General features: G+C 34.9%; 1 protein-coding gene across 6 annotated transcripts in view; it reads right to left on the bottom strand.

Moving 5' to 3' along the window:
* Positions 1 to 18,454, bottom strand: part of Hrb27C (Heterogeneous nuclear ribonucleoprotein at 27C) — a 30,417-nt gene that overhangs the window by 1,269 nt on the left and 10,694 nt on the right. For 2 of the 6 annotated variants that reach the window (XM_034322877.2, XM_034322871.2), the window contains one exon: positions 435 to 1,121. The exons of 1 other annotated variant lie outside the window; for it this stretch is intronic. In XM_034322877.2, coding sequence (XP_034178768.1) covers positions 982 to 1,121 — 140 coding nt within the window. In that variant the 3' untranslated portion in view covers positions 435 to 981. Of the gene's footprint in view, positions 1 to 434; positions 1,172 to 1,197; positions 3,298 to 5,166; positions 5,445 to 18,454 lie in introns of those variants that run through there. 3 more of the 6 variants (XM_034322874.2, XM_034322872.2, XM_034322875.2) reach the window with 3 other exon arrangements.

Raw genomic sequence — 18,454 nt, forward strand, 5'->3', positions numbered from 1 at the left:
CTGATCAAAATTAACATCGCTTTATGAAAGAAAAGAAAATCGTGATTACATGTTGCGCAATGAAATATTTATCGCTTCGTGATCGACGAACTGAACGAATGAATCCTTAACGAATTAGGTTCTTCTATAATCATTAAACCTACGATTGCAGTATCCGCACGCTTTCGTTTCGGAAATTTCTTCTCGCTTAAACTCGAGGCCGTTTACACGCAGAAATTTCAAAATCAAACACGCTAATTTGGCAGATCGATTAACGCAGCCTCGTGAAATACGATCGTTCGTGTCTTTCAAGGCTCCGAAAATATAAAATTTGCGAGAGAGCGACGCGACCTCGTGTCGAAGACGATCTTCCACAGTTTCGTTGTAGAAAAATTGGTCCGATGTATGGTGGTACACTGTCGAGCACCATATCCTCTTCCTGTTACCAGCCTCCGAAAAAAAAAAATCGCTTAGTCCTTACATTTAAAACTCTTCTTCCCCGAGGATATCCTCGGAGTAACAAACCGTTCAACGTTTCGATGCAATCAGTCACACGCGTCTCGATAAAAACAAACCATTGTCTGTTTATTCGCGAATTCACCAGCTGTGTCTCGCTGTAATCCGTCCAGCGAGACGAGTCAGGATATGTTTACAAAATCGCGCGCTCGACGCAGGATCGGAGCTCAGTTGTTTCCAGTTCTTCAAACGTTTCGGTCGAAGGTTTGCGTACTGCGATCCGCACCTGCTTCGAGCACCCGAATTTTTACGCATTTTACTGCCTCGTCTCGTTGGATGGAATATAACTGCCGTCGTTTCGCACATTCATCCAGCAACACGCATACGTACGCACCGCATAAGACGTAGAACAAAAAGTAAGTAGGTTTTGTTCGCGCGTACACGACGTTAAGTAAATTTAATAAACGCGTGCGTCGATGATATAAGAAGGGAAGAAACGAAACCTCGTGCTACGAATAGCGAGGACTCGATTCGTCCGAATCCTTTCTAGCGACGGTAGGGATGGTAATTGTTGGAGCTGGATGAGGATCCTGTGTAACCCCTTTGGGGACCACCGCCACTGTAGTTGTCGTTGGTTCCTGGGGCAGCAGGAACGCTCTCTAGTCTCGAGGGTCCGTATTCGGTGCCTGTTAGAATCGCATAAAAGAACGTAGTACTGTGTGCCAGGACGCGATCCCTAGGAGAGAGTTGTAATAATTGAGAGCAGGCGGAGCGTGTAATCGCGGAAGATCTGGTCCAACATATTTTTTTACCCTCCATTCGGTTAATGAACAAAAAAAAAATAGTCTTTATAAAAGTTTTGGAACGTTAAATAATTTTCAACACGAATTTCTTTAATATTTCAAGTGTTTCGATCTCAGATTGCTGTCGTTTAGGAAAATCGAAATTGATTAACGTTATCTATTTCGCCGGAATTAAATAAAGGGAGATTTTCAAAGGTAAACTGTGAAGGAGAATATTCAGGTTACAGGCACGAGATGAAATTGCGGATTAAAGAAGAAACCGCGCGTTAATGGAAAGGATTCGCCGACCCGAACGCGGGGTTAATTGAATTCGAGCCGGTAGAGCGATACGCGAACAAACTTTCAAGTAAGAGAAGTGGCATAGGCCAAAAATAAAGGAAGCGATTGCAGGAAGCTGGAACGTATCGATAGGAGGGGGATCTTCGAAGCTTCCAAAATACAAATGCAAAATTTGTAAAGAAACATGATACGTGTATTAAGTTCGTCGATCTACTAGAATTAGTCGAAATTATTTTCTTTGATTAATGTATTATAGTGTTGCATGTCAAATGGCTTATTTTAGAAGACACAAAGTCTCATATGATTTGATGACAGAAAAGTGTTATAAAATAGCACTTATGGAATATGAATTTGATAAAAATAACCACCACAAATCCTTGGCTCGTTGCTTTTACTTTTATATCATCAAATCATATCAGACGTTTCGTTTCGAAATCGGCCATCTGATATGCAACCACTTAATACAAAAGAAAAATGGAAAACGTATCGTGCAGGAAGAAATAAAGTGTATAAAAACTATGTCACGTAACGTGCAAGTAGGAAAAGCTTATATTACGTCCTTAATAATCTTAATCGTAGGGCTTATCGACTAAACACACCGGCGACTTAACCGTAGAAAATAATACCAAAAATGTTTAACTATGTTAATATTTCTCTCTCTCCTCTCACTCTCTCTCTCTTCCTATATTTGTATTACAATTTTCAGTACAAAATTTATTTCCTTATATCACGGCCTTAATAATTACTATAAAAAACACTTAAATACTATGTATCACGAGTATCGGCCAGCTTCGAGACGGACAAACGAAATTCTCGAAGTTATCGAGTATTCAGCCAACAGTACGGGGAAGTATGGCTGCAACACGAACACGAATTTAAACGCGCACGTCTGAGAAATCTCGTTCGAACGATGGACGGACGCAGTTGAATGAAAATTTAATCGTAATCAATTGCTAAACCAAAAAGGCATTCTTGAATCTCGAAATAATAGTTACACGTATCGCGATGGAAAATGAAAAAAAGAAATTACTCTGAATTTCGCAGCACGGTAGGTTCTTAAATAATTCTATCCTCAATGTCATGATTTCGTCTCCATAATTCTACACGTATATATTAAAAAAATGTAATAATAATATGGAAAGAAAAAAGAAAGAAATACCTTAGACGTTACAAAGCTAACGATTAAAAAAAAAAGGTTCAATAGTAAAATTTAATTATAGTATCTTAAATAATGGATCTAAGTCGGAGGCCTTAAATAAGTACCTTAATTTGTAAAAAAAAAAAAAAAAGGACGCTTGCTTACACGCCATCACTTGCACGTAACTTATACAATTCCTTAATTGTAAATAAATCATCTTACGGGATCGTCGTTCGATCGGAACGAGTGAAAAATAAAAAAAAAAAGAAAAGGAAAAAAGAGGGGTGAGAAAAAAATACGACCTCTATAAAAGTCAATTTTTCGTACGAAATTAGATGGTCAAAACTGGATGGTGCCGGGTCATTTTTTTCGAACATAGGGAAGCAAGATGATGGCCACACCTTCGGTTCATCGTTCTCGTCACGCTTTTCACCTGATTCATCCTTCGCCGTGAAGACGCTGCCAACATCTCTCCTCTCTATTAATTGTTTTTAATGATTTCTAGAGCTCTTTAGCGCCTATAGGGATGATAATTCGTGTGCTGGGTTAGGGAGAATCGTTGGGGACCCGGGGCTGCGTCTCCGTTCGGGATGAAGGTCGGGCTTCCAGTTTCGGTGTTTTTGAACTTTGGGATCGGAGTGTCTGTGGGAAACAAAGGAGGAAATTAGGTGGTGCGGGCTGGTCCCGAGTACGCCTTCGTTCTCTAGGCGTGAAAATTACGGTAAAACCGATGAAAATTAGCGAGAAGGTAGTTGGAAAATTTCATACGCGTCGCGATTGCTACAACTTTTTTTCGAAGAAAAATCTTGTCGCGTCTTAAACTAACTTTGTGAAATACTGAAGGGGCGAACGCTGAATGAAAATTTGAAATTTATAGAAGAATCCTGTGACAATGAATGTTAAAATTTTACGAACTTATAACGTATTCAGCCCCTAAAGTATTGAGAAGCAGCACCAATTTCACCTCGAATCTGGGTATTCGTGAACGCACTTTAACCCGTCGAGATTTGCATGATAATGCGAAATTTCGCTTCATGTACGCTTAATCTGCTGAATAAATTTTCTTACCACAGTTTCGAGGAGTTATGGTGAACACGTTGGGACGCGCATAAAACACTGCACCAATGAGAATCTAATATCCCCGTTCCCGTGTAACGTCAATAGCGAAAAAAAAGTTAAAAGGTAAAAAAAAAAAAGAAATAAAAAGAAAAAGAGACATTCTTCGAAATAGTGGGCCACCTCTGTAATTCCATCCAGTCTACATGTACGAATCGCGCATATCGTCAAAAGTAAAAAAAAAATAAAATAAAAATAAAAAAAAGAAACAAGAGAATTTACGTAAAATTTTGTGCCAAAGTATTTTTCATTGAAATAAAAACTGCTGAATTTAAAAATCGCGTCAGGAAACGTATGCAAGATTACAGTATCTTTCTTTCTTTCTTTGTTTCTCGAAATTGATTGACAAAACAGAAACGGCAAAAAGAAAGTAGAAGGAACTAATCTAAAATCATCGATCGGAAACTAATCGAGCGATGGAAAGACCGAAAAAAATTTCTCTAACGAAAGATTCTCACGTCACTCGCACTCGCATGCTCGCTTTTCACTCGTACGTCTACTCTCGTTCACAAAAAATTTTGTCTGCGATAAATCGGTGAAATTAAATCATCAGTAATTGCATACATTCCCCTAGTACACTCGTCTCGCGATTATTTCTTTAATTAACCGTGCAGTGTTTTAAGTCCTCTCAACAATATACCAAGCACTTAACACGTAGATTAATTAATAAACGGAGGGAGAAGATTGTTTGGATTCGATTGACAAGATTCATTAGTTTTTTTTCATCAATATCATTTTCTATTTAATCATTCTCATAATCTATCCATTATGTACTTTACGAATAATGATCCACTCTTTTCTCTATATTATCATTATATCATCATAATAATTATATCAGCATATCAACTTATCATCATTATATATATATTTATATATATATAATTATATATAATCATCATCATCATTATAATCGTTATTACTATATCATTAATATAATATCTTAAGTATCAATTAATCAATTAATCCACTAGAAACACCGTTAAGTATATTAATATATATATATATCTTTATATTTATATATGTGTGTATGTGTGTATTTGATGAATAATAATAATAGTAGTAGTAATAGTAGTAGTAGTAGTAGTAATAATAATGACAATAATTAATAATAATAATTAATAATAATCATAATTAATATTTATAGTAGTAATAGTAGCGATAATAGTAGTAGTAATAGTACAGTAGCAATAATAATAGTACTGTTTCTTTATGTGTCGTTTTTGGGAGTGAGGGGAGCGGGTAGGGGGTGAAGGTTCGTTTCTTTCTTACAATCGTAAAATCGTGTATACTCGGTGAAAAATAAAAGCACAGGAAAATGAACGATTCGCGAACAAAAGTTCTGCCCTCCCCAATTAAATTTTTTCCCTCAAATCTTGAAGAATTGCGTTCTATCTGTTTTCTTCTTTTTTTTTTTTTTCTATCAACAGAAACACTTGCGCACACATTCATACTCTGTTACGCAATTAATTATCTTCCGCCACCCTTCGTTTACCCATCCTGAAACGTACGTTTCTCCGTATCTTGCTATTTTCTCTTAACTACCTTCCTATTTTACCCCAATTTCACCGAACAAGACAGCTGGATTTACGTAGCTGACGTTTCTTTTCTCTTGGCTTAGCTTTCCGCAACAAATCACACGCGAGCAGCAAGGGACCATTTGTTTTTGCGTCTATCTGAAATCCTCCTGGTCATTTTATCTCCAATTTTCTTTTAACCATTGGACCACGAATGCTGGATCACTCAAGATCCAACCTTAAGTCTATCTTACATTGAAACGAGTCTGTGACAAGTAAGACTTTCATTAATTATGCAGTAATGCCAAAGGGAAGCTGACACTCTAACACTTGGCAATTAATCTAGATACGTTCAGTATAAATTTCCTTTTAATTTTGTTTTAATTCTACGATTATAGGATCATGTTTGACCCAGCATCCACTGTCCAAGGGTTAAACAATTCTTAAGTATTCCATGTAACTATTTCACCTCAACAATGATTAACTATTTTAAATCTACAGGCTCTGTTTTCAACAAATCTAACCCACGAGCGTATGCATTCACACGTAATTATCTCTTTCGATCTGCCAGTCATTCCCTCATTCTCGGATAAATGAATGTCGCTACAATTAGATAACGAATCATTATTAAACAATTTCACGTTAGTCCATGTCCCTTTCTCCTTTCCCTCGCTCACCGTGTGTCTCGTTAGAATACGAAATTGTAAAGGAACTGACCAATAAGGGCAACAAAGGGATCATTTCGGGCCTAAAAAAAATTTGTTATCGGGGGAGGGTGGCTTGTTGCGATTTGGAAATATTGCATCGGCACTTTCAATCACATCGTCGCGTTTTTTAAGCACTAACGGTTTAGCTATGATTCTTTTAATGCAAGTACTCTCTACGCACTATACACACGTAATTCCAGCTTAATCAACATTTTGCTTCATGTTTTTCTTTTTTATCTTATCGAAGATTTGGCAAACCTTAAACCTGGTGGCACCGAACGCGCCCTCGTTTGTACAACGCGTACAAATTATTTTATGTGTTTCATGTATTACTAGAATCTTGTCAGCGTCGCTGTGTGTCGTTTTACGTGGAAAATTTTCTTTTTAAGCGACCTATATTTCTCTTTGCAACTATACCGACTCGCAACTGACATACCAATTTCTTTCATACCTCGAGGATTTTGCAACAATCGTTTCCTTAGCCATTCGTAGCACGATTCACGCGTTTTATGCCTTTCTCGTTCGCGACCATACTTTTCTTTCTTGGCTTTCATTCGCAATCATCGTACACCCGTTCAGTCTGTTCCATTCGACAACAGTCATGTCACTTATTTTCAGTCCCAGAGTTCGTCGATTAATACGTTCCATGCCACGTGAATTTTGTGGATTATAGAAAATTTCTGAAATTAGAAGAAACATTTGAAAAATTATCATTATAATTTTAGAGGGATATAAAAAATTGTCTAAGTACCAAGGAACTCAATTGCCTAATTGCAAGAATATTCAAGTACCATGGGTCATCGATGATTTATTTGGCATGAAACGTATTAAATTCGATCGTTCATAATGATCTTACAATCCTTTTTCACCCTACACCCTTGTATCACGTGTTGTTCTATCTCTCTTTAACGAAAGAATTAAAATTACAACGACTAATCAACGACTTAGATACGCGTTCTCTTTTTCTTTTCATTTTACTTAAAAGTTACGGAATAATTATGATTCTCACGAGAACACAATGGTTGGCATTTAGTTGTTTCGTTAAAAAATATCGTCTCGCACTATTTTAATACTTCCCTACGCAACGGTGTCTCCTTATGTCGAGTTTATACGCTTTAAGTAATTAATTAATTAATTAGTTAATTAATCGATACCTTAATTATTGATCCTACATGCCTGTCGATAATTACCGTCGACCATGCGAAGGTACAACAACCGTATAAAAACGGGGAGAAAATTCTACGTAATTAATATATTGTGTCGGTTCATTTTCATTCTTTTTTTTTTTTTTTTGTTCATTAAGTCAAAGATGAGCTTTGTTTTCTTTTTCTCTCTTCGTTAACTGTGTGTTTAAGGTACTCTGAGGATAATCGTTAATTTATAATACATTTGTACAAAACTTATCCCTTAATCAATAATTATTTCGATTTTTACCTACAACGTCGTCGTCCTGATCTCCCCTCATTCGCTCTTATCTTTCTCTGGCTCTCAAACACACACATACACACGATTCATACGCGTACTCTTTCTTTCAACAACCCCTTCTTCCATCATCATTTTTATCATTACGAGAATCGTACGATCAAATGATTGATCGCACAATTTTAAGACACGTTCAAAGAGCCAGCTGTTTCATTGAAACAGCGTCGAAAAGTGTGAACAATAAAAAGAAACAAGGATAAAATAGCACGAATAAAATGGAAAAAAATCGATAATGATTGAACAGTTATTAAAATGAAGTCTGTACTCCCTTAAAACTATGAAGTAAAACGATTTCCTGATTCTCCTTATATGGTTAGCACTTTTGGTATACTTTCGAGTATTTAACAATCTCCCCCCTCCCATTCCCTTGAAATTCACTATTTCATAATACTTAACTTAATTTCAATTCGCTCTTAAGGGCTACGATCTTTCGTGTTATTTTTAGTTTCTCGATTCGTACAATCTATCCCTTAGGCGGAGGTAACGAGTTTCCCTTTTATCTCTTTTTTTTTTTTTAATCATTTATCGTGTAAACTAGACCGTTAAACGTTAGATAGCCTTTTAACTATTATTTAAATACAATAAACATGATTAGTCGACGATGATAATCTTAAAAAACACGGCGTTCGTTTAGTATTTCGAGGATTTTACGGTGCTCGCGATCTAACCCCGATCGTTTAAATATAATTCTTTGTTTTAATTGTTTACTACGCTTATTTATCTATCTACACGTTCGTCTTTCCTATTATTTGTTACGTTAGCTGCAGCCCGTTTTAGTTTTCTTTATATCATTCGCACGTTCGTCACAGAATAATTCGTTCACACGTTCGTTCGATTTCTTTCATTCTGAAAAGAAACTTTTAATTAAATTGACTGTCATTCGGATTCTCACTCATTCTCTCTCATCCATCGGTCCTCTTTCTCCCTTTGCCCGTCATTAAACGATTTAATTAAACGTTTACACGTTCTCTCTGGCGTACGAACTTAATCTACACCGATACACGCTCGAGAAGCTGTAGTTATAGTAAAATAGTAAAGCCATGATAATTAATTAATTAATCACAATAGAAAATAACAACAACAAGTTACAGTTTATCGTTTAAGCGATACTAGTCGTAAATATTTTAAATAGTCTGATAAATCGTAGCACAGTACTTTGACACTTTGTCTATATCCTTAATAGTTTTTCGCTTTTCATTATTTTCTCTTTCTGTTTCGCCACATTTTAATCTTAAGCCTAAAGTGACACGGCAATATTTCCAAATCGAGCTTGCGTTCGCGTGAGAATAAAGCAGAGGCATTGTTTGTCTAAGATACACGCTAAATTTACGAATTTTTAATTATTCGACACGTTGATTGCCATAATGAAAATGTCAGACAGTAGATATTTTTAATTATTCAGTTTTATTTTCCTTTTATAATAATTTGATTATTTAAAATTTGAAATTTCGGGCATGAATGACTCAATGGCAACCAACGTGTTAATCATCTCTGCCTCTAATTTGTTAACTCGTCGATCGAAAGGGCTTTCTTTCGTTTATAATCTATGTGGAAATAAAAAGGGTCCTCTCTTTGCATTAATCTGTGCCTCCTTTAAAGGGCAGTGGTCGTTGGACGTATTTTACTCAGCCGAGAAAAATTACCGTAACGATTGAAAGAAGCAAAGAGCCACTGTTTGATAAAACGCGAGAAAATTAAGACTTACCGTATAACATACGTATTGTACAATCTGTTATATTTTTTTTTTCTCTCATTTTGTTTCTTATTTTTGTCCGAGAGCGTCAGTCTTATTAGGACCGTTTCAAGGGGCTCGACGCGTATCTTGGAATGAGCAAAGTGAATTTCTTCTCAGCCTTTCATATATTTATAATATATAATTTTTTTTATTTTGTTTTTTTCAAACTATTAGCCTTCATTCAGTCCTCGACTCGGGATAAACGTTACACGTCGAACTAATTTCACGGTTAATTAATTAACGTCTTAGCAAATAAAAGTAAGGGAATCTTAACGCGAACTATTATAACCAACAGTACTATCGAAAAATTCGTTCCAACCACCAACAGACCCTGATTTTTATATTATCTCTCAATCTTTGTGTCACGAATGTACGTGAACCTTGTCTTTGTCTACGTACGTACACACGTATATGATAGATGCACATTGAAACATTAATCATTACTCGTTAAATTACAAACAATTATCTATTGATAGAAGGATTAGTGCATACGCGCAACAGGATTCGTAATTAGTAGTATTCGTGTCTCGTCGTTTCGTTTGTCGATATACAGAGTGTTCTAAAAAGTTCATCAAAGTTTTTCAGTAGGTTTATTAGGTCATTAAGTGTACAGTGTCGAGCATGGTACGATTTCCCCGATTCCTCCCCAAATGTTACAAAATATAATAATTAAAAATTATATTATTTTCTGTTCTAAATCAATTTTAATATTAATATCATCAAAATTAAAGGTTTGAGAATTCCTACTTCCCTAACACCATTTTCCCAAGGAATGCCTACTTTGCTCGATATTGTACATGACAATATGTATATTTGATTCTGTCCTTCCAAATATACTGAAAATATTCGATTAATTCTTGTAACACCCTATATGAATTGAACAGTGTGTACAGAGGTATATGTATACACTTGTTTCTGATAAATTTATAAATTGAAGTACATCAAAAAGCGAATGCTTGCATGTACAAAATCTCCATGTGTATTCCGCCCACATTAACGAATAAAAGAAACATGATCGTCACATTTGCGAATTAGAGAAATTCATTCGGAAAGTCACGTTTGTTACGAACGTCTAAATGCAAGGATGAACTTATTTTTACGAACGACAGGAATTCAGTTAATAGAAAGATACATCACGCGTACCACCAACCTGAACAACGGTCGTTCCTTTGATAACCGTTACTGTAAATCCCTTAACTAATTAATTGATTCATTCATTAACGATCTAACAGGTTTCGTATTCTCCCTCCCTCTCTGCGATCTGGACGTACCGTCTAATATATACGTTAATCGGTAAATTCTATACAAAGAGTAAAAGTATCGTTTAAGGCTCGTTTATGGTTCTTTCTTACAGGAAAGCTTGTTCATTTTCAAATTCCTTCGATTCTCAGAGTCACTTCTGCCCGTTCCCGACATCTTTAATTTACGATTATGATTAACTAGTATTTTAATTGAAAACGTTTTTCTTTCGGGTCCCGAATTGCTTAGAGGCTGACTTACTTAAAGAGAACTATCGGATTTTCTCGTCGGTTTTGAATAATATATCGTTCGAACGGTTCCGATGTAAATCATTCGTTTTCAAAGTCAAAAGAGGAGTCTATGGTCTCAGTCTGAAACACGTTCGTCTTAAACCCCGTAACATCGGTTTCTCAGAACGATGAAGCAACCGGTCGTTGACACTCGTATGGAATCTGAGAAATGGACGTTGTACGTTTCTATGATAGAAAAAACTTAGCTAGACTATCGTGGTTTCTTTTGATTTCGCGTTTAACTGACGGTAGATGAGAGGTGCATTTTCGGTTGGATGCGAACGCGTGCGCTTAACTATACAGCGTCATATTCCTTAGCGATTTATTAAATATATTACATATCGCGGAGAAAGTAGAATATACATCTGGTCGACGATTGCCCGGCTTGATATTATCGGCTAAAATAGCGAAGGACTTATCACGAAAGGACCGACGTCTAGGAACTCCAGGAACAAAGAAGAAGCAGCTGTCGCCCCTCGTTGAGAATCACTTACGAGGTACATTTTCTTTATATTAAAAAACATCTTATCGTTTCCGTCTCGGTCGCGTTATCTTTCTGTACCGTTTTTAATTCTAAGAGTATCCTAAGAGATGCCTGCGAGTTAGTTGTATCCAAAGAGTAGTAGATTAAAGAAATTGCTAGCAGCTTTTCTCGTTTCTCTTTTTTTCTCAAGTTCACGTGCGTATCCGAAGAACAAAGAACTCTGTGAACTGAATCGTACCATTGTCTGCTAACAACTCGGCTTATTAACATGATTTACGACTATTCTTATCCCACAACTTATCACGGTCGTTTATACGGGGAAAAGTAAATGATGGGTTCGAACAAACGTGACGATCACGCGATTGCAAATGTGACGACGATCTTGTGAAAATATCATTCAGAATTTTTAATTCAGAATCAAACTCATGGAATTTAATTTTAACACTTTGACAGTCATGAGAAATTATTTTAGCTAAATTTTTATTAAATCAAAGTGTAATTTAGAATCTAAATATTTCACGCAGTTTATGATCGTCCAAGTGTTAAATATTCCATCTTCAAGATACGTTAATTAACAGCAAGAAAAGTGCAAACAGCAATGCTTAGCGATTAAAACACAGAGAAAAGGTTTGATTGAATTTCAAGCAACGTTATCTACGGTATAGACACTGATAACATTAGAAATATACAATTATGTGAACTTTTGCTTCAAAATTAATGTAATTCTCATGTTTAAAAAACAAAAGCTTGCGCAGGTATATACATACACATATATACGTTGTATCGAGCAATGTGCCTCGCTTGAACGAGGACAATTAATTATTCAAATGATCCGACTTATCAGGACGTTATCATATTAAATATCGTTTAGGGAGGTAAGACCTACGCGTTCAGTCTCCATGAAATAGTTTCTCGAATCAACTAAAATCTAACCAACTATCGTTAATTATATCGTTAACGCGCAAATCGTGTCTGTACAAAAAAAAAGAAAAGATAAAAAGATTTTCGGTGTATCGAGATGCGATTGGCATGCTCTCGAAAAACGGTGCACACGTGTTGATAAAAAATTTACTCCGATAATAGGATCAATGCTACCCCTTGTCTCCCTAATTGCTAGGACTAAGTTTAATATAATCTCTCTCATCCGTGCACTTTCACCCTACCTCACTCTCGTCTCCCTCATCTTCCTTCCGTCCATTTTTCCCTTCCCTCTTTATTCTCCCAATTAACGTTAACAACATTTCGCCTCGTGTCTCTTTACGTAAGATAATCGAACGTTCAACGATTAATCTACGTACATCTTCGTGATCTCATTTTTGTCGCGAACTATCATCAATTTCATTCATCGACCAACAAATTGGGTCGTCTTTATTATTTCCATCCCTTCTGCTTTTCAATCGCGTTACAACCCCTATTAGATTCGTAGAAAATTAAAAAATGAAAGAAAACTGGTGTGTGTACGGAAATGTGTATAGATATATATGTATGTGGTATATATAGACACGTATATATGTCGATCATTTTTTACGTGCATACCCTTAAAAAAAAAAAAAATAATATGTACGCCCCTATATCGATATATTTTCTCCTTCTGCTTTTTTTTTCTTCTTTTAAAGATATACATTTACACGAGCAGACATACGAGTGCGTGTACATACATATACGTTGCAATGAATAATATAGATACATGATAGAATAGCATGTAAACATGTGTTCTCTCTCAACATCTCTTTCTGTCTGTGTGTAATAGCAGTAATTAATAGTAATAATAATAATCAATGATCGTTCATTAAATCGTTACTATCAGTTAACGCGCATAATATTATAAATGTTCATCGCGACAAAAAAAAATAATCCTTTCTCTCGCTCTCTCTCTCGCGCGCGCGCTCTCTCGCTCTCTCTCTTTCTCTCTTTCTTTCTTCCATATCTTTTCTCTGTTATTATAATTTTTCGCTCCGAATTTCTCTCGTGCTTACCCCTAAATATATTATATCCTTTTTCCTTCCTCTCTCTCTTTATCCTATCCTGTTTTTCATATTTTTTTTTTTTTTTTTTTTTTTTTATTATTTCTCACGTTTCTCTTTCGATTCTACATCTTTTGTTTTCGACAGTACCTTAAAGGAGAAACCCTTAAGGGTAAGAGAAAATGCGCTTTGGCCTGGTACATTTTTATTTTGTAACTACTGCTGGACCAACAGCGGGCTGTTCGACTTCGTCCCTTTGTGTATATTTCAAGGAAAATTCATTTATTTTTTACTTTGCTTTCAGGTTTTGCAACTTTGACTGCCATGGTGAAAACGACGCGTTGGCATGGTACGATAAAATTGTAATTATTTACAATACGACTGTTGCATTTTTCAAATTTATAACTTTGCACTTACTACTTGGTATAATTAACGCTTTGACGACCGATACTTAACATCTTATTTCATTATCCTTTACTGTTCCTATCTATTGTACCACGCGTTAATTACAATTTGTCTATTGTATCACACGATAATTACAATTAGTCGATTGGCAATTTTGTAGTGTCAATTACAAAAACTCCCATTGACAATTTTCTAAAAATTAACATGTAATTGCAGAAGCGATAGACTCTGCAAAATCAGCAGTCATCAAAGTGTTAATAGAATATTAACCCTTTCCTTAAAATTTTTATTCTATTTAAATCTAATTTAGTGATTGTATCAAAGGATTAATATTACTCCAAATTTTATTTTATTTTATTACATTCGTGGCGCCAGTCGTCCACATGACAATCAACGTGTTAAACCGTTTTCTTTTTCATTTCTATTTTATTTATCTTGTTTCTTGTATACTTGCGAACCGTCTGTTTAACACTGTCGAGAAGTCGTACACCCCTCTGGGTACAGAGATATTTTTCAGTGTTGGGGCACTGGGAATAAGATGGACAGAAAGCGTGCGAGCGTAAAGATCCTTATAAATGTATCCTTAGGTCTGAGGCAAAAAACACGATGAACGTGGATACGTTTTTTTCGCCGTTTACGTGGGTCACATCGGCCGTTACGAATTTTCATTCTCATCGTGGTGCACGACTTTTAGCCGATGCGACCGTTAATTATATCTTACTAACACAATATATCGTTTGCATTTTTAATAACATTTTTCATCTCGTTTCACGTTTTATCTATTCGTTCCACTATAAATATATTCTAAACGTTTTGCTCGTAGGGGGGCACACGATCTTACCAATATATAATGCTAAAAGTTACAAGTATACAGGTCATGTTATTACAGTTAACAATTTCATTTATTATCGTTACATAATCGTCAATATTATCGTCGACTTGTTTTGTTTTGTTTCCGTGTATGTTTTCACTTCTTTTTCTTTAAATTTATTTTATCCTTATACTTCACACTAAAAATATGATAAAAGCATAGATCGATCGATTCGCGTTCGTTCAATGCGAGACAAAGCATTCCACAAACTGTAGGAATTCCATTCACTTAAAAGCGAGTTTAATAATCATTTTTGTTTAACCTTTCCTCGTGTTTTCTTATTCTCGAATGAAAATCAAGATAAGCGGCAACGCGTTTTTTCTTTTCTAATTTTTTCCAATTCATGTTTCGCATCTCTCGTATTTGGCGGCTCTTTCGAGTAACAATGCAGGAAGAAAATGTCTAGTCTCGATCCAATTCATCTAATGCACTCACGGTTTCGTTAAGAATCTTTATAGAATTTGTTTTTCTTCCCTTGCGATCATTCCCTCCCCTCCTAGCCGCGTGTACCAACCCTTAATCACCGAACGTGAAGCAATTAATACGGTGTAAAATGATGTGTGTAGATGTGTGTAGGTGAACATGTGTGTCGATCTTTCTTGCGCACACGAGGTGCCGTTAACCCTTTCGTCCCGAATGGAACACCTATCTACTACCAGTATTCTAAATTACCTAACAAATAATTCCTATTTTGTTATTTGACTTGAATGTAGCTAAACTATATCTTATTTTGGATCTAAAATAAAAGTTTGTATTCAGAGACAAAAGGGTTGGAACGGTTCGTCTATATCAACTTCTTACACTTATAGCAGGGCACTTAACACAAATGTACATTTAGAATTTTCTTTCTTATGTAAAACTTGAAGAGTTAGCTTTATGTTTCTTTTATTATTTTTTTTTTTTCTTTCTTTAAATCTCTACGTGTTTCCCATTAGCTACTGTACAGATTCTCGTCTTTATCAATTCTCGTTTTTATTCAGACAAGGATCACTAGACCTTAACTGCATCTACTGTAAACGTAATTTAGAATATCCTTGGTGTGTTTCTACAGCATGTGTGTATGTGTGTGTACGTCTGTATATGCATATACATATATGACACACATTCCATCCTTTCTTAACCATGTTGAACATTCGTTTCTTTCTCTCCGACTATTACACCTTTTTCCATTTCTCTCATTTTTGTTCTCTGTTATCATTTCACTTGATCGAACAAGTACTAAACGAATCGAACTTTAATCGACGTTTCTTTGTGCCTCACGGTGATACAGATACGATTGGCAACAACTCGAATTGTTTAACAAATTTATGGGATCTTTAAGTGTGTAACCAAAGTGATGATAAGACAAAAGTTCAGGCAGTGGTGTTTACGTATCACCCGAAAGATTTGTGCTTTAAATGGGAGTAAATGATTTCGATGTTGAAATTTAACAAAAGAGAAAAAAGAAAAAAAGATTCTTTCCGAACTTTGTTCGTGGCATATCGTATTCGAATTTTCAATGCTGTCTTTCACGGCCGTTAACGATAAACAAGAAAAAGATAAGGGAGGGGAAATGCGAATGTTGAAGATTCAATTGAGATATAATAATAAGCGTGTAGAAAATGCAATGGCCAATAGGTCGTTGTGGTATCAACTAATTACATTATTAATATCCATTAAAAATTACAATTAAACTCATCGATAAAAAACTGTCTCCTCGTATAGATTACAATAGTAAGTATTTAAGTATAATATTTAATTATAATGACCAGTCTTCAGTGAGCGGGACGTCAAGTATGCGTTAACGTTAAAAAACAGACATGTAACGTCCCCGGAATTATAAATATATTTTATCGTTTCTCATCGTTAAATATTCAATGCTTAACTTGTTTTTTTTTTACCTTGCAAACCTAACGCATACGTATTCGTTAAATTAAGAACAACAAAAAAAAAGGATTTACTTGAATGCACTATCTAATTAAATTAAAACGAAATTCAGTACCTAAATAGATTATAGATCACCTCTTTAAGAAAAATGTTTATCGAGAAAAAAAAAATTAAGAGAATCATTAGTAGAAGCTATGAAATGCATGAAGAAATGGGAAAACGGTGTTAGAACGTAAGGTAAAGGTTGAAAATTAAATATATACGTATGACTGTAAAGAACAAAAATAAATGGAGAATACTAAAACGTGTAAAAAGTGTAAAAGTGTAAAAATTACAAATATCTAACGTGTTTATAAAATTGAATTCTTTTTTTACTCTCCCTGTTGGTAGTGTCTTAAAACGAAGAATTAAATCTACGAACTGTATGTGGTTTTCAATACTTAAATCTTAATGTACGATTAGTGTGTCTCTCTCTCTCACTCTCTCCCTCTCTCTCCGAAATAAAAAAGTATTTCAATCCTACGAGTCAACAATAAATAATTCAGAAGTAAAATGAATGCCTATTTCAAGCACGATACCGCTGAAGAATTCATTTAAAAAAAGAAAAAGAAAAATATTGATAAATGTATTATTAACGAGCCCAGTAAAAATATAAATACAAGTCTCGAAGATTCTAAGAATAAATCAACTTAGACAGGGAGAACGCGAAAAAGAAAAAGAAAATGAAAATAAAAAGAAAAGAGGATCAAAGACAGTAACAACCCTGAGAGCAAGCCGCAATTCATGATACGTATTCGCATCACAAAATTACGACAGGTAGTAACAATGGCTAGAATCAAAGTATTTTTCCCTATTTGCTACGTATTACGTTAATTAGATGCATTATCTCTGTATTGAAAAATACTAATAATATTACGTTAAATATAAATATATTATTTGTTTTATAATTATTTATCGTCAATTATTCGAATAGTCCCGCTAGCTCCCGCTTTCTTGTCATCTCATTTTCTGTGTGTTTTTTTTTTCTCAAATCCTTTGCTATACATTCTCGCCTCAAATTATTTATACTCTTCCGTACCGTACCCTAAAATATATGTATATACAAGTGCGGCAAGGCAGCCATTTTTCTACTTTGTAATCATTTTAACCGTACCGTTTTTTTATTTTTCTATTATCTGTCTCTCTCTTCTCTCTCTCTCTCTCCCCCTCTCTTTGTCACGCTTAGAGTTAATTTAATCATCCCTCTGAGACTCGTTTTTAATTATAATTATAAATTAATTTACCTCGCTTACCGATTGCCAACAAACACATTAATTATCGTTAAAAACGCTTCTAATAAATCAAATGTTATATAAATCACTTTCTCCCAACAACGCTCTTTGCATACACTTAAAAATTCGTTAAATTTATACGCTTTAACTTTATTTAAAAATCGATAAATAGTAAGGAATACAACAGTTAGTTAGTAATAATTATAATCATAAATCGATATACTAGTGGTTCTTGTTTCTTTATTATATTACTTTTACTTTACTTCTTTTTTATTATAAAATAAGTTCTGAAAAAACAGCCGTAGGGATAAAACTCTTTTTTTTTTTTTTTAATTTTTCCACTCTCTTTAGTAAATTTTGCCGCTCTCGCGCGTTCTCTCCCTCTCTTTCATATCTTTCTCTCCCACTCTTTCTCTCAAGTAGGTATTAATTAACGTGTATTATTTAGAACAACCACCACAATGTAATCGCTTTATTTCCTTTTATCTATTTAGCTTCTTATTAATTTACTATTTATTTGAATGTTCAAACAACTTGTGGCCTCTGTGTGTATTTTTTCTATCTTTTTCAATTAAGTTTACTTCTTCATGCGCGTTAAAGTGTACGTGTTAAGTGTATTATCTGTTACGTGTGTTCCGTGTAATTATCATAACAATTAGTGTAAAAACGGTTTTGTTTGATTGAGCTCCCTATTACTCGTCTTTTCTTGTCTTTAGTATTCTTTTTCTCTTTGTTAGTCAGTAGTTGTGTTATTGCGTTGATCCCAGAAGTTTCCACGAGTCGCGTTTGTTAATGCTTTCTCTTCATCCCATTGACTTTAACGTATCCCTGGTTCTACGATACTATATGATACTG

The sequence above is a fragment of the Osmia lignaria genome, chromosome 4, assembly GCF_051020975.1.
Source record: "Osmia lignaria lignaria isolate PbOS001 chromosome 4, iyOsmLign1, whole genome shotgun sequence".
Lineage (NCBI taxonomy): Eukaryota > Metazoa > Arthropoda > Insecta > Hymenoptera > Megachilidae > Osmia > Osmia lignaria.